This window comes from Capronia coronata (genome assembly GCF_000585585.1).
Source record: "Capronia coronata CBS 617.96 chromosome Unknown acBCG-supercont1.7, whole genome shotgun sequence".
NCBI classification, from domain to species: domain Eukaryota; kingdom Fungi; phylum Ascomycota; class Eurotiomycetes; order Chaetothyriales; family Herpotrichiellaceae; genus Capronia; species Capronia coronata.
This window is the reverse complement of record NW_006912899.1, coordinates 601,476-627,795: the sequence shown is the minus strand read 5'-3', so window position 1 is coordinate 627,795 and position 26,320 is coordinate 601,476. Positions and strand designations below refer to the sequence as shown.

Below are 26,320 nucleotides of genomic sequence, written 5' to 3'. Positions count from 1 at the left end.
ACCACTTCCTATTGCTATCTACCGTCCTTCCTCTATGCTGGGCTTCGTTATCTTGAACTCATCTCTTATCGACGATGAACTGCTCAAAAGTGGATCAGTCGTTTGACACGATAGCCTCGTCTCGCGCGCCCACGCTTGCATGGGGACCAGGAGCTACTGAGTGAAGCTTTGGGTGGAATTACCAGGCCAAACCTTTTTTCCATCGTCAGATGGCTCTCCCTCGCCTCATGTACCCAGGATATCTTTTATATAGGACCACCTGACCATGAATGACCTGTCAGTTCATCGGCCTGTAGCCTGTCAAGGTGAGAAGTTAGGACAACGAAATCCATCCTCGCAGGAAACACTCTTTGCTATCTTTCGCGAGTTACCGTTACGGAGTCATGGGGCCTCTCTGAGTCTCTGCCAGATCAGCCAGGGTTGATCAATGACGAGTTCCATTTTCCCCATTCATTTTGACTACGCCATAGAGAAAAGATATGCGCTGAACAGTGAAGACGTGGGGGACCCCATGTAAGGACAACGACATGAAGAAGCACATTTCTCTCTACCCCGAGTCTGCATTCTCTCGTCTCGTTGAAGACCGAACCCCTTCATGGATTGTTAGTCGCCACAGAATTGTAATTTACAAGGAGACAAAGAAGACCGTCGATCGAATCGGTTTCTCGAAAACCCCTGGGAACTGATATTGTTTCGTCAGCCATCATCAACGCTTGAGATGGCGACTGTGAAGTCGGGCGAGCACGTTATATCGGGAAATGTTGGGTTAATATGGCGCGTCCACATTGTTTCGAGATATATTATAGCCAAGGTATTGAATATATGCTACGTATTTACACACTTGATCCGGGACAGACAGACAGAACATTGTATTTGTAGCCATTGTAGAGCGGGGATCTGTTTCGCCGATACAATGATGATGCGCCTCATAGAGGACCTCAGCGGGATAGATGAGTGAACGCTGGTTGAAAACAAGGTCAGACGATCCGGGGATCGCTTCATTCTTTGCCTTCAATCGCCTGGGCCTGCTCTGCGCCAGTCGGGGCTTCTGATCTTGCCGGGTTGACGTCCGTCCCAGAGGAGTCAGACCGACTGCGATGTTGACGTCGACAGTGGGACGTTGACTTGGGGACCACAGCCTCCAGCTTCCTAGGATTGAATCTCCCACTTTTGCGGTGCCGCGTAGCGTCGTCCAACAGTGCACTTCGATGTTCACGCATTCTATTCTGAGCTTCGGCGCGTTTTTCAAGACGCTTGTCGTCGGGATTGTACAGAGCGCCCTGGACTGGAGGTGAATCTAGCCTGTCCTTCCGCTTCACCTTCGCACGGTTAGACGAGAGGAAAGGGAGCCATGCAGAGGTCGCATCAACGCCTGAGGTAGCATCTTCGGCATCATGGGTGGATGTTCCAGCCTCCAGCGCCACCGAGTCATTGACCAGCTTGGGTTTGCTCGGCCCAGGTTGACGAGTAATTCCCCGACGAGGAGGCTTTTGGAGATTGCCGAGAATGTTTCTTCCACGCAGGACGCCACCCTGAATCCGGTCCTTGGAGCGCGGAATCCGTCGAATATAGCGATATGTTCCAGGAGCGCTTCTCCAGAGCTCGACGTTGATGGAGGAGTCTCCTCGGGTGGCGCGACGATTCGATTCAAGGAGAATGGCCGCAAGATGGACGGCTGTCACATACGTCGGCAGAAGGTGGCCCCGGTCGAGTTTCTCCAAAGTCTTCCGGCGGAATATCTCCAGAGCACCAGCTGTTGTGTCTTTTGCGGACGATGGCGTCGACCATTTGCCAGCGCGAAGATGACGCCAAGGTGGAGTATTCGGGAGGAACCTCTCCTCGAAAGTCTTGAAGGCCAAAATCCAGTGTTTCGGGTCAGACGATCGGGTCAACATCTGAATGTAGAAATTCCAGTTCTTGCTAGACAGGGTGAACCCCACTTTCTGAAGCTTCTCGACAAGCTCAACAGCAGTCTGGTGGAGACCCTGAATGTCTAGGGCCCTCAGGTACCTTGTAATCGGGGCTTCGAGAATATATCTCTGTGAGAAAAGGATTTGGAGGCCAGGTCGATCGAGGGGAGAATCAGTAGCGTGCGTCGCGGGCGACGAGACGGGGGATATCATCGACGTGAAGGAGAATTCGGGACCACCGATCAAGTCGATGCCCGTGGGAGATTCCTCCGTTGGTGCCGGCCGAGGTTTGAAGGTCTCATAGTCGGTGGCAGGCCTCTTGCGGATCCCCGAGAATGGAGCTGCAGCTTTGACGGCTAGGTCTAGTACTTGGCTCCAAGTCCTCTCAACCATGTCCCAATTCCGTTGTTGGGTGGATATGATCAGCCGCGTGGTCAACAGGCCGATCGATTCTTGAGCGCTTTGGTCCAGATCGAGATATGATGACCCCGACAGCGACTCAAATCGTCCAAGGAGCTTATCTGCTTGTTCAGTCTTCCCCCTGGACGCGAGAATACCTGCCATGAATTCTAAATGAATCGAAGGAAGCGCATGTACGGCTGTACGCCGCCCGAATCCTGGTTGCGGTTGCTTGGTCGCCCGGTCCTGCTGTGCCAACTCGTACAGGATCGTCCCAAGTGAGTCGCTGGCATGATTGGCTGATTCTTTTGCGTCGAGACTGCGAACGCCTTGCAGGTGAAGCATAGCCAGACGTGCACTAGGACTCGGTGTTGGAAAGGTTTTAACCATTTCGCGGTACATCTTTTGTGCCTCATCTCTCTTCCCTTCCTGAACATAGCCCTGCAGGACTATTGAGTAATGAAAAGGCGTAGCGGTGAGGGTAGAACTCGTTCTGAGGCCCTGCAGAATCTGGGCGGCGTCCCGAGACTTGCCAATGACAACAAGCGCAGCCATTAGGGCAGCATAAGTCATGCCATCCGGTTTCACCCCAAGGGAGTCCATGCTTTGCTGCACCCTCAGCACGCCTTCAGAGTCGGCCTGGAATGCGTAGTATCTCAAGAGATAATTCCACATCTTGACCGGCGCGCCTTCAAACCTGGACTTGGTGGTCGCTTCCGCAAGCCTTTCAGCGATGTCTGCTTGGCCATTGAGGCAGTAGGATTGTACCAAGCCAGATATCATTTCGTAACTGCCTTTGATTTGATATTGCTGTGCTTGCTCGATAATTTCCAGGACGGCATCGACGTCTCCGGCCCGTGCGACTATCCCCATTAACGTCCCAAAGGTGTATACATCGGGGAGAACAGCCTCGGATCTCATCTTCTCGAAGATGTCAAAGGCTCGCTCTGGTTCGAAAGACCTCGCGTAGGCATAGAGGAGAATATTCCAGCAATACAAGGTCGGCTTGACCCCCCAATCTCGCAATCGTTCAAACTCCCGCTCAGTACCTTTGACGTCGCCCAGCCGGGCGTAGGCGTATAAGAGTGGTGTGAAATAAGCGACATCTGTTGGGCGTGAGTGGACCTTGCACAGCTCCACAAATACGGCTTGGACACCGTCAACATCACCCTGCCCCGCAAGCGCAGTAAGGACTTTTTGATAGCTCTTCTTGTCCGCAGCACCATGTATATAAGCGAACTGGCGCAAATAGTACATGTAGACCTCGAAAGGAGCACCTTCGTTGGAGAGAATCGACAAGATCGAGCCGTAGAGGGAAGGAGGTGGTTGGAACTGCGGGAAGTTGTCCCGAAGATGATGATAGACCACGCCCGCCAATTTCCCCCTGTCTGGTCTCCTGGCAGACTTGAGAAGGGTATTTATGGCATCCAGATGGACGGTCGGATTGAGCGATTGTAGCTCCTCATAGTAGTCCAAGGTTGAGATCAATAGCGCAGGCTCCACTGCGCTCATGAGCCTGCCAGTTGTCACAAGAATATGTAGAAGGTCGCGACCCAATTGCAATAGAATTCCAGCTTGGTGCATCACGACTGCACGCCGATCTGTAATTTCCTTCGCAAGATTCGAGATGGCCAAGGGCAGGTTCTGGTATTTGTCCGCTTGTTTCAGCAACTGTTCCCCAACTAGCGATGTGGACAATCTTTGGCGACTTCTTTTGAGAGGCTCAAATGATGTAGACCAGATTTGTGCCGCTGCATTCCACAATTGATGAGAGGCGGTATGCAACAGTAAGAATGCACTGCAGTGGTGATTTGCTTCACGGGAAGTCGCTTCTGCATTGATTGAGATTGCCTGTCGGTAATCATTCCGTTGTATGGCCGTTCGAGCAGCGCGTTCATAGTCTGTTGCGCTCCGCTTTTCAGGTGGGATGAGCTTGAAGGCTCTGAGCGCAACCTTTAGATGTTGTTGCGCTGTTGAACTAGACATGAGATGGAAAACTTGGGCCGCGTATGCCTCCTGATCAGGCAGCCGCTTGAATAATGCCCAAACTGCCTCAAAGTTCTTGCTTTCCGTCCCCTGGCCGTCACTAGAGCCATGGCTGCGGAGCATCCGCCGAAGCTGTCTTTCGGCATCATTGACCGTCTGGGCGGTGGTAACATTCGATAAATCAGGATCGCGTCTTGTGGAAGAGGGTTCATGGACGCTCTCGACCTCAGAATCTATCCATTTCTCATCATGGATAGTGGCCGTAGAGCTAGTACCATCGGCAAATGTTGGATCAATGTCTGATGACGGGCTTGCCTGGGCCTGCGAGTCTGGCAGGCTCTTCACGTATTTCTCGACCTCAAAATCCACCCGTGCCAGGGAATTCGTATTGAAACGTCGCGCTTTCGAAACCTCTTTTGCCTCACGCCTTGTTGGCCTCGCACGGGCTCTTGGTGACTCGCCTGGCGCATCGGTTACCAATGAAGAATATTGACTTGTGCTATATTTCGCCTTTTCTGCAGGGTGCCGGGACCTAGCAAAGTAGCGCTCTCGCTCAAGCCGGCCTCGACTCGCGGACTTGCCCCTAATGTTGTCCAGGTACAGAGGCCACCAGTGTGGTACTGACAGCTCGTCCGCCTCATTTCTCCAAAACGTTGGCCCAAGGATACGACGACTTCGAACAGGAGGTTCCAGTCGGCGAAGTAGGAGATGAGAAACTGGCTCAACGCATGACGAAGCACGCTCGAGCATGCCACGAGCGAATGTTCTGTCTAATTCAAGGTCGACGTTTCGTGGGGCGCCGAGAAGGTCTAGGTCATGCGGAAACGGATTCGAAGGACGATACCGGAAAATGTGGCGGACAAGACCTGTCGAGAGGCCAAGGGTTTAGCAGAGTCAATAAAATACAATCCCAATCCCTGGATGCATTTGGGAAAGATCTAGCTTGTACGCAAGGAGATGATGTGATATTCGAAATGCAAAGTAAATAGGTTTAAGAAACAGTAGCTGGAAGTCGTGGCATGATTGAGATGTAGTTGCTAGAATTCTTTCTCCAACTTGAACTGCGCTCACAGTCCGGCTCACCGACCGCAGGCGGATAAAGATCTTAGTACTCCTACGTATAACATAACACGCCAATTGCTCTGCTCGTCTGCGCACATCAAATTAATCGAACAAGTTGATTACGCCGACAGCCCCTCCTCTATTTCCCTTTGCAACAACCACATCGCTCTCAAAGCGCCCCGGTCTGCGCCCACGATGAACATCACAAGCTCAGTCGTCTCTGAGCGTGACCGCGCCCTTTTAGGAGGCGATTACAGTGTCTATCACGCCCAAGCCACCCGCCGCATTCACAACCTCAGGCGTAGACTAGGAGCCACCAACCGCGGACGCAAGTACAATCCAAAATCTCCGGTCACCGCAGAAAGCGTTGCACAAAATGCAGAGTAGGAGAGACTAAATCTACAAGCGTGACTTCGACTGATCTTATGTCTAGATGGGTGCAACTTTTACTTGCCAGCTCTGAGAGAGCGTGGGCAGATGCGATGGCCATGAAGTCAGCTCAATCCACCGAAAACACACAAAAACCGATGCCTGGTTCGACAAAGCGACAGATCGCCTCGAGGCTACGACGAGCTATCTTGTACGCCGAAAATCTCGTTTCTATCCTCCAGGATCGCAGCATAACTGGAGCCACGGATATCGACGACCTGGAGGCACGAGGATATCTCTACATGCTCAAAGGAAGTCTTGACTTCGAAAAAGGGCACTGGCAAGCATGTATCGAGAGTTACTCTGTTGCGCACATAATCTACACCGCGCTGGCACAGAGTTCCAAAGCGGCAGATACCTACAAGGAACTTTTGTCCAGCATCGTGGACCCAAGCGTCCGATATGCAGCATATCAGCTGAAGATGCCGCGCACGATAGCCATTGGCGAGATTGCTATTGAGCATTTTCCAACCTCCGAGGCTGCTCTCCGTCAAGAGGTGGAAGCAATTCATCCGCAGGCCTTTGTCCGAGGACCGGATGCAACTGCTCCCACGGAGGGAGGCCCCAAAGAGATTCCGTTCAGCATCTCGTGGAGGAGTAGGAACGTGAAGCTAGAGGATGCCAACGTCTCCCAAGCACTAGGGATTTCGAAAGAACGAGAAGATGCCTTGGCCACCACATACGAATCATTCATAGAGGAGTCTGCGGGCATCAAGGACCTCGCCGGGGCCTACGAAGAGATAATCACCGCGCGTCAGGATGCGGCAGATGCCACTAAGACAGCTATCGACGAGCTTCTTGCTGAAGGTGTCGACCCTGGTGATGCCCGTATGCAGTCCCTGCAAATCACGCGGACTGCCGTCAACTACGCCGTGATCGAATGGCGCATTGGACGGAACAGAGTTCTCTGCGGCCCTGGGGATGGGTTGGATTTCACTCCAGAAAAACAGAAACACCCAATGAAACCACGCAAAGATGGCAAAGTCCGAACCGTCAAGGAGGAAAGCTCCGGCCGCAAACTGGCACGTCTTCGCGAGCGAGTTGCATTGTATGACTCGATCCTTCGGAGTCTCGACGCCGTGAAGGAGCTCCCAGGCGTGATCGCAGACAGTGCATTCGTCGCCGAAGTCGATGCAAAGCAGGCCTACTTCAGAGCCTTGAAATGCCTGGCCATCGGCCGCTCCCACACAATCAACAACCATATCGTCAATGCGTTGGCTCTTTACGCACGCGCGCTCGAGCTGGCTCAGGCAGCGTCGACTGACCTGCCCGAGTCGACAATTTCCCCCAACTTGCCACCGAAACTGGACGTGTCTGGTCAACTCTCAGCCCAACTCACATCGACTTTGAGCAAGCTTGTCACGCAGTACCGCGCCCTGGCCGAGTTGGAAGCCTTGACACAGCCATCAACTTCGAGTGATGGCAAAGCAGTCTCTAACCCCGCCTTCAAACCCGCTCCTCTGCTCGAGCGCCTGAACCGAAACGAATACATTGACAATGTCGATTTGACAAACCTGGTTAACTATCCGCCCAAGCTGCGCCCAATACCTGTGAAGCCGCTGTTCTTCGACATTGCGTGGAATTACATTGCCTACCCTGGCGAGAAGCGGTATGAAGGAGAGCAAGAGTCAGTCAACGGTAAAGTTGACGATCACTCTGGTACTGGGTTGGAGAAGAAGTCCGAGGATCAGAAACCGGCCAAGAAGGGCTGGTTCGGTTTCGGCCGATGATCAGTTTTGTTCACGTTGGGCTTCATAGTCATGCTATCCTGCGATGACAGCTCCATTGGCAGAGTGGTGAAGGAGTATTCCCAAGTATTCCTATTCGGCAGGAAACTGACGCATCTAAAGGTGACAATAGACTTGGAAGCTCTAGCATAGCTGGACTCAACAGATGAATAAGTATGAGCAATCAATCAGATGAAAATTCACAGCCGTTATTAGCCTTTGGTTCTCCCCCTTTCCATGCAGCAGAGTAATCAGATCGAACATGTAGTTTCGCGTGCCTGGCACACAACACTATCCCGACCTTCCAAAGAGGTAGATGGCACTAATATATGTCCTTGTGCGCCCTGAAGGTCATGTACGCGAGTAAGACCACCGATTCAGCCGTATCAATCCAAAAACGCCGTCAAGCAGGCCATCATTCGCTTACGCAATTCTGCCTTAAGAGGTTGCGGTTGTTGCAAGCGAGAGATACACTCCCAACAATTTTCAGCGATGCTATCCAGCGCATCGGCTTCAGAGCAGAGCTCGTGCCAGCGAGCTCTCAAGCTTTGTCCCAGGGTCATTCGTCACGACGACCACAACCAACGGCGCAGACCATGCCTCAAAGCAAAGGGCGTTCTTTAAGCTCTCCCAAGAAAGATCATGGTCCGCCGCCTCCAAATGAGGTTTGGATCATGACTATCCAGAGAATGTTCCGTGTCATCGTGATTGGAGGCTGCGTGGAGCGAAGCTCGCGCATCGCTGGTCTGGGGGTAGGAAGCTCGTCTGTGAGACTCGTCCTGCTTCATTGGAACCCTGTTCGCCTCCACTTTGATATCAATTGCAGCACCTTGTTGCTTGCGCTGTTGCTGCTGCTGCTGCTGTTGTTGTCGTTGCTGGTGCTGTTGTTTTTCACGCTCAGCGTGTAGCTTGTCAGCTACCTCGATATCTGCCTTGGCTGCCAGATATCCACTGGTCAAAGGGCCGGTGTCCATGTACGTCCGTTCAGGAAAAGATCCAAACAAATCGGTGAGATGGGCCTGTTGAGCACCGGCGCCATGGTCTCCGGGCCGGTTGTATGGCTTTTGCATGTCCGAGTACGTTGATAGAGGCTCTGACATGGCGATCTCTGCGTCCGGTAGTAAAGCGTGGCGCGTGGAGCGGCGAAGGACAAGCAAAACACAAAGAATGAGACAAAGACCCAGCACGTAGACTGTCTGCGCTGGGTAATTCGCGATGTTGGTCCCTTCTATCATGCGAACATGCTGCTCTTCCATGCTTCAGAGACGGGGTATAGAGAAAATGGGTTGGCAAAGGCTGACTTGGTGGATTTCCTGCGTCTGCTCCTGGTACATAGACTGAGAAGCAACTTACCTTTGATGAACATCTGGCGGATGGATCGCTGATATACTCCCATCACCGTGCCACCGTGCCACTTTTTTGTCATGTTCGGAAGCAGTGCACGAGTTCAAGTAAAAAGTGGATGGAAGGGCGAGCCCTTCGAAGATCCGGGATCGTGGTACATGCTAACAGGAGGGAAAGATCTGAGATAACATCCCGGAACGTGGCCTGTCGCGTATGAGTCAAATTGGCGTAACTCGCTAAACAAACATGCGAGGAAGAATTGCATATTGGCTGGCTGGCCGTCAAAAAGAGAGGGTGCAGCGGCCTGTGTCGCTAAGACTGAAGTCGAAAGCCATCCCTCGCGCCATCGGGGAACAGGAAAGAGCCAGTCAGAGCTGAGAATTCCCGACAATGGTTCGGGAAGCTCGATGGTTTTCAGCTAAGATGGATCAGAATACTGGTGGGAGGAACCCACCGTTACGAAGTAGGGAAGTCTTGTGAGAGGGCCGCTCAGCTGACAGTCTACACGCCTCGTGTGGTCGGGGTCTCACAAACAGATGAGATGGAGAGCCGAGAACCGAACAGATGCGAGCCTGACGGGCATGTTCAGCTGGCAACTTCACGCCACAGCGGGATCCAGAAGCCAACAATGTTGAACCGGGTGTAAGCATTGACACCATGCCTTGTCAAACCCAACGAGTTTTTCCGGGAACCTTGGTATGGGGGCACGACCAAAAGACTCGAGCCATTTCCAGACAGAGCCTTTCTCATGAAGCGATAGTACAGCTCGGCGAGGATGATTGGGGAGGTGGAGTGAGTGCGTTGTGTAATAAGAAGATAATTCAGATGTTGTCGCTTGAAGCTGAAGCGCAGGCGAAAAGCACGTTTGTCATGACAAAAGTCGCCGCATTGAAGGCATGCGAGCATCTTTCTACCTACTACGTGTAACCACCTATTATTACTACTACTAGTCGTACGGCAACTGCTTCGTGTCGCTTCAGGCCGGTCCAGAAGAGCACGCGGTTAACCCTGCTGGAGAGTGTCTATGTATGGGACATTTGCGCGCAAGGGGGCCATGAGCGGGCTCGGGGGGACTCTTGTTGCACCTTAAAATTGAACGCCTGCATAAAAGGAAACCAGTTTTAAAAAAACAATGCACCAGGGCTCGAGGAATCGCGGTTGGTGATTACTCTAAAATACTGTAGGTGCTGGCATTTAAACCCGTCTCCTTGACCTGAACGTAATTCTCAGGCGCCATCTGGTTTTTTGCTGTTGCGAGACTGTCATGCGTCTCAGCAATACGGGTGTGAAGAGGGTTCATGTCGCCCGGGAAATACAACCCAACAGCAAGTAGATCCTCCACGCCCTCTGGTTCTCCAGGTGGTAGAGACTCCGGATACGGATGGACAGCCGTCACCGGCGAACTGGCAATCGCTCTCTAGCCGGTATCTCACAGGTTCGTCAGGTAGTCTTCGATTTCTTCCTTGCTCAATTTTCGAAACCTGGGACCAACAGCTCCTTCGACGCCCTCATACCCGAGTAAGTGGTCAGCCGGTTCGCCCACGATTCCGATTTCGACGGTATCGCCGTTCATTTCTCCTTCAATGGTCTCTTTCAGTGTCAGCAGCGCAATATGAATGGCATCCTAAGGATCAACGTCAGCTCAATCCACAACCCGATATCCTTTGCAGTCTTTACCTCCAACTCCAGAGAATCATTGTATCTCTTCTCCAAGAATGTCTTTGCACTCGTCGCACTTTTGCCGATGGCAGTAGCCTTCCAAGGGAAATAACTCCCGCTGGGGTCGACTTGGTACAAGCTTGGCCCGCCCTTGAGAATGCCTCCGGGCTTTCTGCTGGCCAGTGTTGCTTCGGCGTCAGTTTCGCCCTCTTTGGCTTCGGTCGTTTCCGGTTCAATGCCATCGTCCCAACCAGCTATCAGCAAGCTCACACCATATGGTCGCACACCGCCCGACTGCGTCGCCTCCTGCATTACCCTCGCCACATCTTGGACCAATATTCGGGTGGGCGGGTACTCATTGTAGATGCGCTTGTAGTTCGTATGTGACACCTTTCGGGCTTTGTCGACAAGGACTCGATAATCGGGACCCATCCCGCTGTAGACCATGCCAATATTGGGTGTGATGAGGGACACTTTTGACAATGAAGGAGGGTCGATCAGGGGAGACGAGGATTTCTTTTCTGTTGCAAGAACGATGCCATTTGTTGCTGAAGATATCTGTGAGCATACTAACACTGAAGGTTGGTTGCGAAGAGTGGTACCTTTTATGCCTAATGAGGTGACACCCTGGTTGACTGCATTGAGAGCATATTCTGCAGATACCTATCAGTCCGAATCCGTGAGGGCGAACCGGTTTCGCATTTACCTATCTGAACAAGTTTGCCGCTGCATACAGTTAGCAATCTTGTACCCTGGTTATGAAGTCGACTTGAGCCTACCTGGGCGAAAAGGTCGTGAGCGAGAAGGAATATCGGTCCGCCATTCTGGCAAAGCAGATAACGGTAGTAAAGTCCTCAGTATATGCTTCGAACGGAAGCCAAACAGTCAAGGACCTGGGGATTCGGAGTGTGATAGAGCGTAGTGAACAATATAAGCTGCGTTTGATGGACTCTGTGCTTAGATGCGCCGTGTCTCCGCGAGGCTGCAAGATCAACGCGTAACTGCAACTGGCGAACTCCGCTGGCTGCACTGCTCCTCCGTAGTACCACAGGACAAGTTGCCAGTCAATGCCAGTGCTGCGCTGTACTAGGCTCCCATTCACTGCAGCTGTGGTAGACTGCGGGCTTGGCATTCCCGCTCAACTTCAAGTTGCACTGCAGTGCATCGCGTCCCGGGTCACCATCGTGGACAAAAGAAGATTCTCTCTTTTGCCCACATCTTCCTCATCCTTTCGTCGTACGCCTTTCCTAAAGTCGAAAGACCCATTATTCAGGCTTCAAAAGGAGCAGCACTTATTAATCACCATGCTCTATTCTTATGAACTTCCCTTCTTTGTCTGATTTTCATTGTTACATTTCCGAATCTACACGTTAAACTTGACCCTCCCAGACCATGCGTGCGGTTCAAGTCGCCTGGCTCGATCTACGTGCCACAGACATTGACGCTTTCTAGGCGAAGATATTATCCACCATTGAGCATGACTTCTACAGAGCATCCCTCAAACTCTCCGTCTCCAGCGCAAACCACTCCTGAGCAAACGCCGACATGGACGTATCCGGCAAGAACTTGCCGGCTGTGTCTCGAAGATGTTCCTGCTACGGTCACTTTGTACCCGCCCGGCCTTCCTCCTGCCTTCCAGCGTGCTGTTGTCGAATATAAAAATGACGATGAATATGGCCGACTTATCAAACCGTGCCATTGCAGGGGAGGAATGAGATATATCCATGAACTCTGCTTACGAAGGTCAAGAACTGAAGGCGTACGGCCTGGCTCTCTGTGGAAATGCCATGAGTGCGGCTACCAGTTCAACTTCAACCGGCTGACCCTCCAGAAGTATCTCGGCAGCAAAACATTTTCCGGAGTACTGACAATTTTTGTCATGCTCATCTTCATGTTTATATTTGGGTTCGTTGCGGATCCCATCCTGAACTTCTATACCGACCCATACGAGACCATCATTGGGCATGAAGACTTCTGGCAGGAAGTCGACGTGAATGAGTCGAAGAACACCTTCTCTGGATGGGCTCAACATTTCATGAAAGGCCTTGTTTCTATGGGCGTCCTGAGTTTCTTGAGGACCGCCCTCCTGAACCCCTTTCAGTGGTGGAACCTCAGAAATACCGGATTTGTTAGCAGCAGGATATCTGGGAGGTCGGCTACCGGTCGTGATCGTGCCGTGAATATCAGTTGGATCGTGGTGGTCATGGGCGTTTTATCCGCCTCGTATTTGTTCTATCAGTGGGTTGAGACTATCATTGCCAAAACTCTTCAGCGCATTGGAAACAACATTGTTGACACCCAATTACCGGGAGACGACGACGACATCAAGCCTCCCGCAGGATATAAGTTTGAAGAGGGCCATTCAAAGATGGTTGATACTCAAGATTTGAAGCAGGATGATGTGCCGGACGGCGGAAAGACAGGAGGTTCGGAAAGAACCGTGAAATCTAGCTCAAGGCTGGAAGATATACCGAAGCAGTTTGACGAGTCTGGACTGGAACATCGACGTCCGCGCGGGGAACAGACCCCAGCGTATGACCATGAGATGGCCCAGATGGGAGATCCGACTGATAGACGAGATCATATCCCAGGGAGTTGGGATTCGGCCGGGTTCACCTCTGCTCTCGATGCTGCTCATAGTCAGGGTTGGTCATTTGCCGATCTTTGAACGGCGAGCTTGATTCCCAGAATGCAAGTCTCTTGACGCAAAAGGTTGTCATCACCAGGCATTGGCATACCTCAACACTCGCCCTACTTTGAGTTGTCACATCCGTTTCCATGGCGTGCCAATCAGTCACTGGGCGAAGAGCAATAGCTTACTGCCTGTGAGGGACGACGGCGTTATGCTTTCTACCTCATGCGCAGTTTGCAGGGCCAAACTCCCTTCCCAAATGCTGATCACCTCAATTATGACCTGCGACGGAACGTGTTTGGTAAATTCAGATGATAAAAGATGAGTAATGGAATGTGTTTTGAGAAAAGGAAGATGCTCTGTGTCTCCTCCAAGATTGTACGGATCTTTTTGCCCATGTTGTTTCCTGATGTGCTGTGCAGAGGCGTGGGACTCGCCGTGAGTGTGGGCGCCGGATGTTGGCATCGCTATGTGAAGTGCAAGATATTCTCTTGGTTGTCCCATCACAGCGCTACAGTGTTTTCCACGGTGCACTTCCCATACCCATCACAACCCTACCGTGTTTCCCATGGCACCCTTTCGGATCCCCATCTTATCACCTGGCTTCTGCTGAAGCTATTTGCCCTGACCGGCTTCACGTTCTCTTTGTCGCCGCAACCACTCGGACTGGATGTTCATCTGCGGTCAATGTTCAGCTTGTCGCGATGTCAAACTTGGTTCAACGCACAAAGTCAGACCTAGACACGCTTTTCACACGGTTTCCTGACATCAAATTCGATGAAGCATCTAATCTCATCGAAGAGACGCACGACAAAGAGCACTTCTCGTCGCCTTGTTCAAATAACACTGATCATGATGAAAGCCTCCTCTCGATCCAATCAACATCAACTGCCAATACTACACCACTCCGGCCAATGCCTCGCGCCGCAGAAGCTCTAGATGTGCCCAACCTTGCCGACTTCCTGCAACATGTTGACAGCACCGATCTCCCCGCAATATGTAAAGATTGGCTCAAGAGTCTGGGACGGCAAGTGTTCGACCTTGCTAGGATTTTGCTGCCAACTAGCCGAGACGTCGCAGGTCACGCCAACTCCCATAGACAAGAAATCTTGGATCAAAGTCGGCCGATTTTAGTTCAACTCCAAGATGTGGACAATAGACTTCAGGAGCAGGTTCGAAATATTGCATACATCAAGTCGCTCGCACCATTTGTGGTTGAGCCCGCACCACAAGATACATGGACCATCTACCGACAGAGGGCGAAACTGATTGTGAAGTAAGTTGCCGATCGCTAGTTAGTGGTGTATCTGACCTCTTTGAAGCTACACCGCACTGCCATCGGGAACGGAGCGCAAGGCCCTCGTCCACCTGGCCCGTATCTTCGATGCCTATGTTTATCACCCTTTCCTGCAGCTGCTGGGTTTCGACAGCGTCGACGCAGATGTTCAAAACCGAACCAACGAACTTTACGACAATATCATGAAGCTTCTGCAGAGTTACGGGCAGTGGTGGAAAGGGATGAAGAGCATCAGATACGATTACATGCTGCCGCTGATGAGGCGGATACGGAGCTCTCCGGAAATATTGCGAGAGATCAAGGAATTCGAGAAGGCAAAGGAGGCGGCAAGAGCAGTCATTGGCAATGTCGACGCACCTGGAATGCAGCCTGTCGATAGGAGTGTCCTTCGGCAGTTGAATGCCAAATCTCCTGGCTTGATGCACGCGTTGCTTCCTGCCTCGAGAATCGAAACGGATGAGGAGCGATAGAGAGATCAAAGCCTGAAGCTGGCCAGTCTAGGCTACGTGACACATGTTGACGGGGCCGCGGGTCCAATGAAGCACAAGACTGGACGACATGGCCTGCTTGCTTTCAGTGATGACCATAAGATCCTCAGGCATGGATGTGTATCATGAAGTCTGTTGAGAGGAAATAGCCGCGACCCCTTTCAATGAAAACATGTTAAACAAGTTGAGGTAGATATCTTTGCAGCCTCGTCAGGAACACGCTCAAACCGATGGTGAGGTGTTACGTCATTTGAACCACTATACGCGCTGTCACGTTTTCTCCCGACGCCGACGCGTCTTCGATGTGGCTTTGGGGAGAAACAGAACCCGTTCGTTCTATCTTAACAATACTATCCCACATCCACATATCCGGCAATGGCGTTGTTGGTTGATAAGTTGCGTCCTCGCTCTCTCGATGCCCTCACATACCATAAAGATCTGTCCAACCGTCTAGCGTCTTTGGTAAGGAAGGATTGATCTTCGTTGACCTCCGATCGATGTGCGGTCATGGGTTGAAAAAGACTGACTGATACCAATATTTCAGGCTGCGTCCGCCGACTTTCCTCATCTTTTATTCTATGGACCGAGCGGGGCAGGAAAAAAGACACGCATCCTCGCAACACTCCGAGCCTTGTACGGTAGTGGTGTAGAAAAGATCAAAATCGACGCTCGCATCTTTACAACATCGTCGAACCGCAAGCTCGAATTCAATATTGTGTCCTCCGTCTACCATCTTGAAATCACCCCGAGCGATGTAGGGAATTATGACAGAGTAGTGATTCAAGAATTGCTGAAAGAGGTGGCACAAACCCAACAGGTCGATCTCTCGGCAAAGCAGCGCTTCAAGGTCGTGGTGATCAACGAGGCGGACGGACTCAGTCGCGACGCGCAGGCCGCATTGAGACGGACAATGGAGAAATACAGTGCCAATGTACGGCTGATTTTGGTGGCGAACAGCACCGCAGGAATCATTGCCCCAATCCGCAGTCGAACGCTGCTCGTGCGCGTTGCGGCGCCCACCGAGTCCGAGATTTGTGATGCGCTCGCCAAAGCGGCGAAGAAGGAGAACTGGAAGGCCATCCCGGCATTGAACGAGCGTATTGCGAAAGAATCAGGCCGGAATCTGCGCAAAGCCTTGCTTATGTTCGAAGCCGTCTATGCACAGAACCCGGAGCCGAGCGAGAAAACGCCTATTCCCCCGCCAGACTGGGAGATCTTGATTGAACAGATCGCCAGAGACATCGTTCGCGAACGCACACCGGCAATGATTCTCTCAACAAGAGCGAAGCTCTACGATCTGCTGACACACTGTATTCCGGCAACGATGGTCCTCAAAACCCTGTGCTTTAAGCTGGTAGCGCTGCCCGAAGTCGACGACAGCTTGAAGCCGGAGGTCGTTCGGTGGGCCAGTTTCTACGAACATCGTATCCGACTAGGCAGCAAAGTCATCTTCCACCTCGAGGCCTTTGTAGCCAAGTTCATGCGCATCTTTGAAGGATACCTTGTTGGGATGGATTTTTAGTGCTCAATGCACAGACTCCAGAGGAGAGTTGGGATCATCTATGATGAAGCAGAGCATGCCCTAAAGCAACGAGCCGTCATTGTTGTATGAATGAGCAAACGGATACGCGGTCTCCGCATCAGCAGGAAGATATGGGAGCTGTATTGCGAGGGAAACGATATTCAGGTTTGTGCGAGTGAGCATGGCGTCCATGGGGGCATTGCTGCCGGGTTTGTATGTTATTTTGCGACAACAGTCACCCGTATGCTGCAATGGGAGACTATCGCCATCTCATTTTCAACCCAGAGAGAATGAAGATGATCTGCAGTGCTAGTTTTGGAAAGCATTCAAGTCCATTGCAAGCGAATTGCAACAAGATCAACGTCAATGAAGCAACTGAGTGCCAAATCCCGCCAATGCGCCCTTGTTGATTTGCGACGGGTGGCAGAGACCCAGATGGAACATGTTTGGACACATGCGCAAGAGTCTGGTCCTCAAAGTTTGAAGTCTACATATTTTTACTGATATGCTGGAGTGGTCCTTCTGTTCATTTCCCACGTCTATCGATTGAACAATGGTACTCCTCTCTGTCTTCAGCCTTATGATCCGACGGAATATTGTTTTTCCACCAATGCAGCCTTGCCGCCAAGAGAAGCATGCTACACAAGACATGGACACTTACAGTCACTTCCATTCACTTCACTTCACTTCACTTCATTTCACTTCACTGGCATTCCAATAAGTTACCTCAATCTCACCGTATGACAACAGATCACCTTGACTTTGCTTTCTGTTCACTCCTTGCTGGATCCTGATTAACTTTCTGCATTCATCTATACCTCATGCTGTGCTTCTTGCTGCTTGCAACTCATCAACCCTGGGTCTTTTTTCGAGCCCTCTCTGTATTCACCTGAGGAATTGTCTGCCTTGCATTGTTTCTCCTTCTGTAGCATTGCGTCAGCTTTCCTTTCCCTGCTTTTCTCATTCCACTATGGAGCTCGATGCGGACGATGCTTGGTCAGACTCAACCGATGAGGATGGGGAGAATGACACCCTTCAACTACAATCACGCGCTTACCAGATCGAGATGTTTGAGCATAGCATGAAGGGCAACATCATTGCCGTTGTAAGGATGATTGATGCTCAAGGTGAGTCCTGCTGACTCTATCTAGATGGGTACTGGTAGCGGCAAGACACAGGTGTAAGTGCTTCCTGTTTATCCCCCAAACAGATCGCGCAAGCTGCGCTACCTCTCCTCCCGTGGTTCTCGGAGCAAGTGTCCTTACTCATTATACAGAGCCAAACTCAGGATGGAGGCAGAGCTGCTGCGCTCACCCAACAAGGTACTCTTCTACCCGATATATCTCTTACAGAAGCTCAACAGCTAGTACAGAGAGTTTGGTTCACCGCTCCCAGCGTTGTTCTCGCTTATCAGCAGCACTCTTTCCTCTCGCGGCAGTTACCTGCTTTTCAGTTCAGACTCATCACAGGCATGGATAATGCAGAGTTCTGGAACACTCAAGAACTATGGGACAAGGCTTTGCATAATATCCATGCTGTTATCTGTACTCCTGCAATCCTACTTCAAGCTCTCAATGCGGGCTTTGTGACTATGAAAGGTATTTCGTTGCTTGTCGTTGACGAAGCACACCACTGTGTGGCCAGATCGGCGCCCAATGCTACCATGCGACTTCACTATCATCATTTCAAGACGACCGACCCTGCATATGAGCTACCACATATACTAGGCCTATCCGCCAGTCCAATCACCAAGAGAAGCACGGCCGAGATAACCGAGCTCGAGGCCAATCTTGATGCCAAATGCAGAGCACCCATGCAGCAACTGGAAGAGTATACTGCGTTTGTGAATATGCCACAGCTGAAAATTTTGACATTCGACGAACACTTAGAACCTGCACCAGATATATTGACCATCTTGTCAAATATAGTATCATGCTTGCAGGTCACGGATGATCCAATCACAAAAACATTGCAAGAAAGCCGTCATTCCAAAGCCCAGGAGGACCTGGAGAATATACGCAGAAAAAAGGCAACTCCCGCCATGACAGAATTGCGATCGCTTGTCAGATCAGCTAGCACCATCTATGAAGTTCTTGGGAGCTGGGCTTGTAGTGCTTTCGTCGCTGCTTGTATTCGGAAGCTTCATGTGGCAGTAAGCAACAGTACAGAGCTCAAGCCATCCACAGATTCATGAATTCCATCCTTCAGCCGCTGCATGCTTCACTCGGACTATACTGCAACAATGCGGCTGTGGCAGGGAATGTGTCTCCCAAGGTGGATGTTCTGCTCAATTTTCTCGCCAAAGAGAACCGAGCCGATCTTAGAGGCCTCATCTTCGTCCAAGCAAGACAGACGGCTTGGGCTCTTACCGAAGTCATCAACAATCACCCTGCTACACGAGCATACCAGGCTTTTTCATTCGTTGGGTTATCCAATGCTGCATACCAGAGCACCTTCGATTTTGCTGAACTGCGCCTGCAAAATGAAAACCTCGAGCGATTTCGTCGTGGAGAGCTTAATCTATGTGTAGCGACCGCTGTACTCGAGGAAGGCGTCGACGTGCCTGCCATGAACCTGGTCATATGCTTTGACGAACGCCCCAATTTGCGCAGCTTTGTGCAAAGCAGGGGAAGAGCACGACAGCAGAGTTCGAAGTTTGTCATACTTCGCTCACTAGTCGACTTCGAGAGCAAAGTCAAGAAATGGCAGGCCTTGGAGACCGCGATGAAGTCTGAATGCGAAAGAACGGCAGATGATCTAGAGAAACGCCAAAACACTGAGCAGGGCGACGAGCCCGATGGTTCTGTGTTCCGCGTCCACTCAACTGGGTGAGTCTTCTCTACCTAGGCATTTTCTCAAATCTTTCCTGCTGCAAGTGAAGGCTAACCAAATACGTGGACGAATGACAGCGCAACATTGACCTTCGACAACGCTCGTCCGCTGCTGCAGCGATTCTGCGCCAAGTTGCCTAAGAAGGACGAATCTGAACGTGACCCTACCTTCTGCATCGATGGCGAGGTTGGGAATGAGGTGTCTGCAAGGGTATATCTACCCAGTGTTCTCCCAGCAAAGTTGCAGGTAGCACAATGCAAATCGAACTGGCAGACGGAGAAGATGGCCAAGAGAGATGCGGCATTCCAAGCATACCTGGCGCTTTACACGGCCGGTTTGGTTACAGAAAACCTCCAACCCGTACGATGGTCAGAAGATACTGATGCAGAGCAGGATGCAACAGACATGAGAAATACAGAAGAGAGAGAGAGCATCTACGTTGTCAAGCAACAATACAACCCCTGGCCGGAAGTGTTGCAGAGTTGGACAAGATGCCGCGCTGTTTATGCTCATCGACTACAAGTCAAGAGCGAAACTGGCCCGATGCCAACTCTGCTCCTGCTTCTCCCGGTGAAGCTTCCTGGAGCCAAGTTTCCTTTGTACTCAACGCACTTGGACTGTGTTGAAGTGTCACTAGGCTCAGGGGAAGAGGTTTATGACTGTCCGCTGGACCTGGCGCAAGAAATCAGCTTGTACCTGTTGGGCATCGTCCTAGGAAGAAGACTGCAAGGATTCCAGAAACATCAGTTTCCTTTTCTCCTGCTGCCAGACGTCAAACAACAATCGCTTCAAGCTTGGTATGAGGATATCTCCATCACCAGACCGCTAAGAAGTCTCCTGTTGAACACCAAAGGTCGAGAGTATCTTATAGTGCACAGCAATCAACACATTCCTTACGTCTATCGACCAGAAAAAGGTGGATTTACCTCCGATGGCATGAGCGACGGAGAAGGTCTCGAAATCCTTGCTAACAGACTGTCACGCAAACTGGAGATTCTTACTCCGCCTGTGACTTCTGCGTCGATGGATGTGCCTGTGTTGCATTCACTACCAGTTGGTCGATGTACAGTTCTTGGGCTTCCCGTCCCATACGCTCGTCTTATATTGCTGGTGCCCTCTATTACGCATATGCTCGAAGGTTGTCTACGTACCATGGCCGCTTGCAACGGACCTCTAGCAGGACTGGGCTTCACGGATATAGACATGGTATCTGAAGCTCTGACATTGCCGAGAGTGGCAACCCGAAACTACCAACGTCTTGAGTTCATCGGGGACGATTTACTGAAGTTCTACGCCTCGATCCAGGTGTTCGTGGACAACCCCAACCATCCTGAAAGCCTGCTGACATTGGCTCGTGAGCGAATCGTCTCAAATGCCCGCCTGCAACAAGCTACCAGAACGCTGGGCCTCGACCAGTTTCTCACGCAGCACCGGTTTTCCGGCGCCGAGTGGACAGCCGGAGTTACCAAAGAAGAGATCCCCGAGGGATCATCTGTCAAGACGCATCTCTCATCAAAGGTTCTTGCTGATGTGATTGAAGCCCTTATCGGTGCTGCGAGCTTGGATGGAGCGAAGTCGCTCAAATCTACGTCTTTTCTGGAAGAGAAGGTCATCCGCGCCCTACAACTCTTCATTGATGAGATTCCCTGGAGACGCCTGTCCGAGAACATAGCCAGAGTACCTATCATGGACAATTCCGATATGAATATCGAACCCTTCAAACCCGTCGAGTCTTTGATAGGGTACACGTTCGATCATCGCGCACTCTTGGCCGAAGCGCTGACGCAATCCTGGCTCGGAGGTCAAGTCTCGTCGTACGATAGGCTCGAATTCCTAGGCGACGCTGTTCTCGACCATATCGTCAAGACCAAACTATTCCACAGTCCTCTTCACCTCGATCCGGAACAGATGACCCTCCGACGGCATGCGCTCGTTAGCCACGCGACATTGGCATTCTTCGCCTTCCAAGCATCTTACACCTGCACTGCGTACGAGCTGGATACTGACCCGTTCACACGCGAAACAGTCGATCGCCAATCAACCAGGACCGTCTATCTATTCGACCATATACGGCGTATTGGCAACCGTGAGGATCCAGTCCGTCGCGAAACCACGTTGGCAGCTTACGACGACGTGCGTGATGACATAATCCACGTGCTCAAGCAGGGCCGCAAATTTCCTTGGTCGGATCTACTACACATCGGAGCACCGAAAACGTACTCGGATGTCATTGAGTCGGTTCTCGGCGCCGTGTTCATCGACTCACGCGGCGATTTGGAGGCTTGCACCCGCATCTTGGACGCTCTCGGTTTCATGGATCTAGTCAAGCGGTTTGCGGCAGCGCCGGAGGCGAATCTGGACGTCCGCCATCCCGAGCAACTGCTCAGCGAGATCCAGCCGGGTTGCAAGCTTTTGGCCAGTGAGAAGAAACGAGTCGACGTTGATGTTGTGAAGCGGTGGAGATGTAAAGTCATGCTTGACGGTGAGAGAATTACACATGCGAAGAGAGCGACGTGCAAGGACGAGGCACAATGCAGGGCGGCGGAACGTGCCGTGGAAGTTCTCTCGAAGAAGCGAAAGAGACGGTCTGATGTTGCTGTGATGAAAGAAGGACCGGCACCACAAGTCATTGCAACGGCAGCGCCACGAGAACTGCGGAAACGGGGTGGGAAGTAACGGACCGCGGGGGATGCGAACTTGCGAGCCCACAACGATGCACGTTCTTGAACAGAGACGAAGAGTGACGGAGAGACGGAGAGATAGACCAACGGGCAAACCAACAGTGAGAATTGATGGCAAGCCGAAAGAGACTCTGACGGACAGAAACACAATATCAGAAAGAGAGAGGGCCGGTATTGGAGAAATGGAGAAGCCTAATGCCAGAGGAAGGAGTGGATTGTGGGCCACGAGAGACGAACGAACGAATGAACGAATGAACGAATTACGAATCAACGCAGAGCCAAAGTCGTATCTACATCCCCCTAGGAAAGCGTGACTGGTACCCGTGGGTACTTGCGATACTTTGAACCGACAGTCACGAATCAACATGCAAGATAACGAATTCCATAACGCCATGGACGACACGACTTGCAGACACGCAGAATTCAGCTGATGAACCTACGATCGATATATCTGGTCCCAAGAATCGACAGCTTCCCGGGAAACGAGAGAAGGAATGACGGCTATGCAGGTAACGACCGAATTACGAATGACCGAATGAATATACATGACATTTGAGGTTCACTGGCGTAGGTGGAGACGGGGGTCATGGGTGACAGACAGAACAGAACAGAACAGAGCGCAAGAACAAGATGTCCTCTGGGATGTCAAAGCCTGCTGATTTCCAGCCTAGATATGAAGGTTATGATATACGAGACAATGAACGAGACAAAATTAACTGAATTGAATTGAAGTCATAAATGTTCTGGCCATCGATGAACTCTCTGCAAAAACTTGATTCTCCCAAATTAGCTTGATGCACTACACGACATGAACCAGAAACGTAGTGGATGTGATGACCTGATCCCTATCTCGTAGAAAAGTACATCTAGAACTGGTCAATGGTCATGTCCATTCTTGTCTGCTCTACTCTGCTCTACTCTGCTCTACTCTCCCTCCTCTCCCTCCTCTTTCTCTTCCATCTTGATGGTTCCTGTGCTATCTTCTCCTCTTCTTCCCATACTATACTATCCGATATCATATAAACCCAATACAACCCTATACCCGTGGCATGATCATAGTACCTGGTTTTCGAATCTTCACCTTACCCTAACCCTCCTCCCAGTCTAGTTGCTAGTGGTCCTCATCCTCTCTTGGCCCCCACTGTCCATAGATTCAATATGAATGGGTAGATAGATATATGACAACCAGATCAAGACTTCAAATATTCCTGATGGACTATCGAACTCTTCCTCCTCACCGCGGCCAACTCCAAATCCGCCAAAGTACTGCGCCTGGCCTCCGAGGCGCCGACCCCCTTGACATCGACGAAATGCACGGTAGGCACAAACCCGGCCGAGTTCTTGGCGGAGGAGACTTTAGCGTACAGTTCGTCGACCTGTTCCAGGGACAGGCCTTTGGTTTCGTAGATGCAGAAATAGACGAAGGCCATGCATACGCAGCAGAAGGCGCCCCAGATGAAGAAGACTTTGGAGCCGAGGTTTCTGTGAAAGATAAGAATGGGAGAGTTAGTCAGAGTCAGAGACAACGTCAACGTCAACGTCAAAAAGGTCAAGTTTGTTTTTTTGGTGAATTGTGTGGAGAAGCAAAGAATATGTCACTTTATACAGTGTACACTTACGCATTTCCTGGTCCTGCATTGACCATGTACGGAGTGGCGTAGGCGATGGCCCAGTTGAGAAGCCAGTTGGAAGCCGTGGTCATGGACAAGCCCTTTGCACGAGCTTTGAGCGGGAAGATCTCACCTATACAACAGTATGTCAGCTTTGGGAAGAAAAATCCTCTATAGGGTTTGCAATGGCCGTTCTCCTCTTTTTGTTCTGGCAATTCCATTTCCGGGGCTAGCCTACCGGTCACAACCCAAGCACACGGGCCCCAACTGCAAGCGAAGAAGAAGATGTAGAGACAGACAAAGGCGATCAAGGCGTTTCCCGCGGCCGACTCGTCCGGGCGAGCCGTGCCCACGCTGCCAACGATGAGCTGGCACACGGACATGCCGACGGCGCCGAACATGAGGAGCGGGCGCCGACCCCAGCGTTCGACTAGATATAGGCCTGGGACGGTGCTGCAGATGTTGACGACACAGGTGATGACGGAGACAGTGAAGGGGTTATTGATGCCCGCGCTGGTGAAATACGTCGTGCCGTAGTAGAAGATGAAGTTGACGCCGGTCAACTGCTGCAGGGCCTGCAGCGCCATGCCGGTGAACAGTCTCTTTCTGATCGGCGCCTGGAAGCAGGCCAGATACGACGCCGTGCCCATGGTCAGTTCGTATTCGTGGTTCGCTTGGATCTCGGCCAGCTCTTCCATCAGCGCCGGGTGGTCGACGGGCAACCGACGCAGTCGGGACAGGGACTTTGCCGCAGCCGCTCCTTTGCCCTTTTTGATCAAGAACCGCGGCGTCTCGGGCAGGATGAGCATGCCTGCCACCAAAATAATCGCCCATGCGAACTGCACGGCGACAGGGATGCGGTAGGACCCTGTGTCGTTTTTGTCCTTTGTGGAATTGAGCACGATCGCGGCAAGAAACAGGCCAAGCGTGATGGCCCATTGGTAGCACCCTACGATGGCGCCTCGGATCCATTTCGGTGCCGTTTCAGACTGGTACAGCGGGATCGTGGCGCTCAAGAGTCCGACGCCTAGACCGGCGAAGAACCGCCCGGCTACGAATAACGGGATTTGCGTCGCGATCGTCTGCAGGATTACGCCGAATGTGAAGACCCCGGTGTTGAAGATCATCGCCCATCGCCGTCCTAACCTGTCTGCTAGAGGGGCACTGAATAGAGCGCCGAAAAACGTGCCCGCCGACAGGATCGACACGATTTCCGACGTCTGCGATGCAGTCACGTCGGCGTGGTGGTCTTTCGGGTTGATGTATCCTGTGGAGAAGAGCTTGCGCCAGTATTTCATTGCTAAAATTCCTCCGATCGTCCCCGTATCGTAGCCGAAGAGAACACCGCCAAATGCAACGAAGCATCCTTTCCACCGTTAGACAAGATCACCTTCAAGAGTGGGGACGCTCAAGATCTCACCGATGAGGATCGCAGGCACGGCAGATCCGGGCATGTCTGCCGGTTTCTTAAAGAGGAAAGTCATGATTGTGATGGTGGTGTTGTATGGTCTGGTGAGCTCCCAGAGTGGCTATCTGCGTTCAATCACACAGATCTGGCAGAGGATCACTGGCCTTTCACAGACGAACTTGAGAACTGGAATCTGGGGTTGTGAGGAAACGGGGTCCTACTAGGGAATTGGATATATACCTACTTTTTCAGCATCGGGGTGGACGAGGCTGGAATTTCACCGAGCCATGCTCATAATTACTCAATTTGACTGGACTGATGGAGTCTGCATAACAGCCTAACTCAAGATTGGTGGAGGCGCCAATGCCAGCAAGGGCTGTCCTGTCGGCTGAATTCACGGTCAGGACGAGCAAGCATCTCCCATAATGACGATTCAGATGGAGTCTGGAGTCTGGAGTCTGGAGTCTGGAGTCTGGAGTCTGGAGTCCCCATTATGGGGTCGATGCAGATTCATGCAGCTAGCCGGTGGTTGAACGCTGGCATCCGCATTGGCCGGGGAGCGAATCACCAGACATGAACAAATGCCGACGGCACGGTATATGTCGGCTTGGTTGTTAGATCCTGCCACGAGTGCTGGCTTGTTGGCAATCGGGCGGACGTCATTGACAAGTGTGATGGAATCGCCTCGCCATACCTATATGGGTACTTAACTTTTCGTATGCTACCGACCTTCCTCTCTCCGATATAGACAAGGGGTTCGAGCGATTGGAGATAGACTCCACAAATCATTGTCAGACGATCCGCAGATTAACTCTTTCTGAGATTCAGCGAGGGCTGAAGTCTGTCAAGACTCAAACCTCTGTCAAGACTCAAGCCCCTGTCAAGTCTGGAACAGCCAGTCGCAGAGTGGCCAGTCCCCAGAATTGCAAGGGTCTGCCCCGGATCCTGAGACCGAGCTCGGACATTCCGGGGACCAGCTACTTCAGTGGTCCAGAGACGGAACGTCGGATCGTACCAATAGTGGGAGGGTTTCGAACGAAGGCCCCTAGAGCTGTCGCCTCTCCTGCCGTGTAGCTTTTGAACGAAGCTGGAGACGGAGAATCTGAAGGTGCTCATGACCAACGGTGAAAGACGGCAACGGCAATTGAAGCACATATTGGCGCCATCACAGCCGAGAATTCAACAGGCCCTTGTTGGTTCCTGATGACTGCAATCCCACCTCGGGTAGACCGGTAACTGGTACGCGCATGTCTCTTAAACCCAGATGCCAGATGTAATGTACCGGCGATAAGATATCGAGACGCGGCAGTCGATAAGGTGCCGGAGAGCACTGG

General features: G+C 51.7%; 9 protein-coding genes across 9 annotated transcripts; 5 read left to right on the top strand and 4 right to left on the bottom strand.

Moving 5' to 3' along the window:
- Window positions 1–998: 998 nt before the first annotated feature.
- A1O1_07793 (uncharacterized protein) lies at window positions 999–5,045 on the bottom strand (the record flags this gene model as incomplete). Its single annotated transcript, XM_007728659.1, has 1 exon — window positions 999–5,045. One exon carries the CDS (start codon window positions 5,043–5,045, stop codon window positions 999–1,001), a length of 4,047 nt encoding a protein of 1,348 aa, XP_007726849.1.
- Window positions 5,046–5,552: 507 nt separating this feature from the next.
- A1O1_07792 (uncharacterized protein) lies at window positions 5,553–7,516 on the top strand (the record flags this gene model as incomplete). Its single annotated transcript, XM_007728658.1, has 2 exons — window positions 5,553–5,740; window positions 5,791–7,516. The coding sequence occupies 2 exons, from the start codon at window positions 5,553–5,555 to the stop codon at window positions 7,514–7,516; spliced, it is 1,914 nt and encodes a 637-aa protein (XP_007726848.1).
- Window positions 7,517–8,133: 617 nt separating this feature from the next.
- A1O1_07791 (uncharacterized protein) lies at window positions 8,134–8,769 on the bottom strand (the record flags this gene model as incomplete). The annotated part of the gene is made up of 1 exon (XM_007728657.1): window positions 8,134–8,769. One exon carries the CDS (start codon window positions 8,767–8,769, stop codon window positions 8,134–8,136), a length of 636 nt encoding a protein of 211 aa, XP_007726847.1.
- A 1,517-nt stretch (window positions 8,770–10,286) lies between these two features.
- A1O1_07790 (proteasome subunit alpha type-2) lies at window positions 10,287–11,339 on the bottom strand (the record flags this gene model as incomplete). Its single annotated transcript, XM_007728656.1, has 5 exons — window positions 10,287–10,481; window positions 10,535–11,064; window positions 11,119–11,169; window positions 11,223–11,242; window positions 11,296–11,339. The coding sequence occupies 5 exons, from the start codon at window positions 11,337–11,339 to the stop codon at window positions 10,287–10,289; spliced, it is 840 nt and encodes a 279-aa protein (XP_007726846.1).
- A 654-nt stretch (window positions 11,340–11,993) lies between these two features.
- On the top strand, window positions 11,994–13,184 carry A1O1_07789 (uncharacterized protein; the record flags this gene model as incomplete). The annotated part of the gene is made up of 1 exon (XM_007728655.1): window positions 11,994–13,184. One exon carries the CDS (start codon window positions 11,994–11,996, stop codon window positions 13,182–13,184), a length of 1,191 nt encoding a protein of 396 aa, XP_007726845.1.
- Window positions 13,185–13,852: 668 nt separating this feature from the next.
- A1O1_07788 (uncharacterized protein) lies at window positions 13,853–14,915 on the top strand (the record flags this gene model as incomplete). Its single annotated transcript, XM_007728654.1, has 2 exons — window positions 13,853–14,424; window positions 14,471–14,915. The coding sequence occupies 2 exons, from the start codon at window positions 13,853–13,855 to the stop codon at window positions 14,913–14,915; spliced, it is 1,017 nt and encodes a 338-aa protein (XP_007726844.1).
- A 393-nt stretch (window positions 14,916–15,308) lies between these two features.
- Window positions 15,309–16,455, top strand: A1O1_07787 (replication factor C subunit 5; the record flags this gene model as incomplete). The annotated part of the gene is made up of 2 exons (XM_007728653.1): window positions 15,309–15,395; window positions 15,478–16,455. The coding sequence occupies 2 exons, from the start codon at window positions 15,309–15,311 to the stop codon at window positions 16,453–16,455; spliced, it is 1,065 nt and encodes a 354-aa protein (XP_007726843.1).
- Window positions 16,456–17,606: 1,151 nt separating this feature from the next.
- On the top strand, window positions 17,607–21,963 carry A1O1_07786 (uncharacterized protein; the record flags this gene model as incomplete). The annotated part of the gene is made up of 4 exons (XM_007728652.1): window positions 17,607–17,635; window positions 17,851–18,607; window positions 18,664–19,283; window positions 19,365–21,963. The coding sequence occupies 4 exons, from the start codon at window positions 17,607–17,609 to the stop codon at window positions 21,961–21,963; spliced, it is 4,005 nt and encodes a 1,334-aa protein (XP_007726842.1).
- A 1,195-nt stretch (window positions 21,964–23,158) lies between these two features.
- Window positions 23,159–25,062, bottom strand: A1O1_07785 (uncharacterized protein; the record flags this gene model as incomplete). Its single annotated transcript, XM_007728651.1, has 4 exons — window positions 23,159–23,450; window positions 23,588–23,711; window positions 23,817–24,944; window positions 24,999–25,062. 4 exons carry the CDS (start codon window positions 25,060–25,062, stop codon window positions 23,159–23,161), a joined length of 1,608 nt encoding a protein of 535 aa, XP_007726841.1.
- Window positions 25,063–26,320: the final 1,258 nt, after the last annotated feature.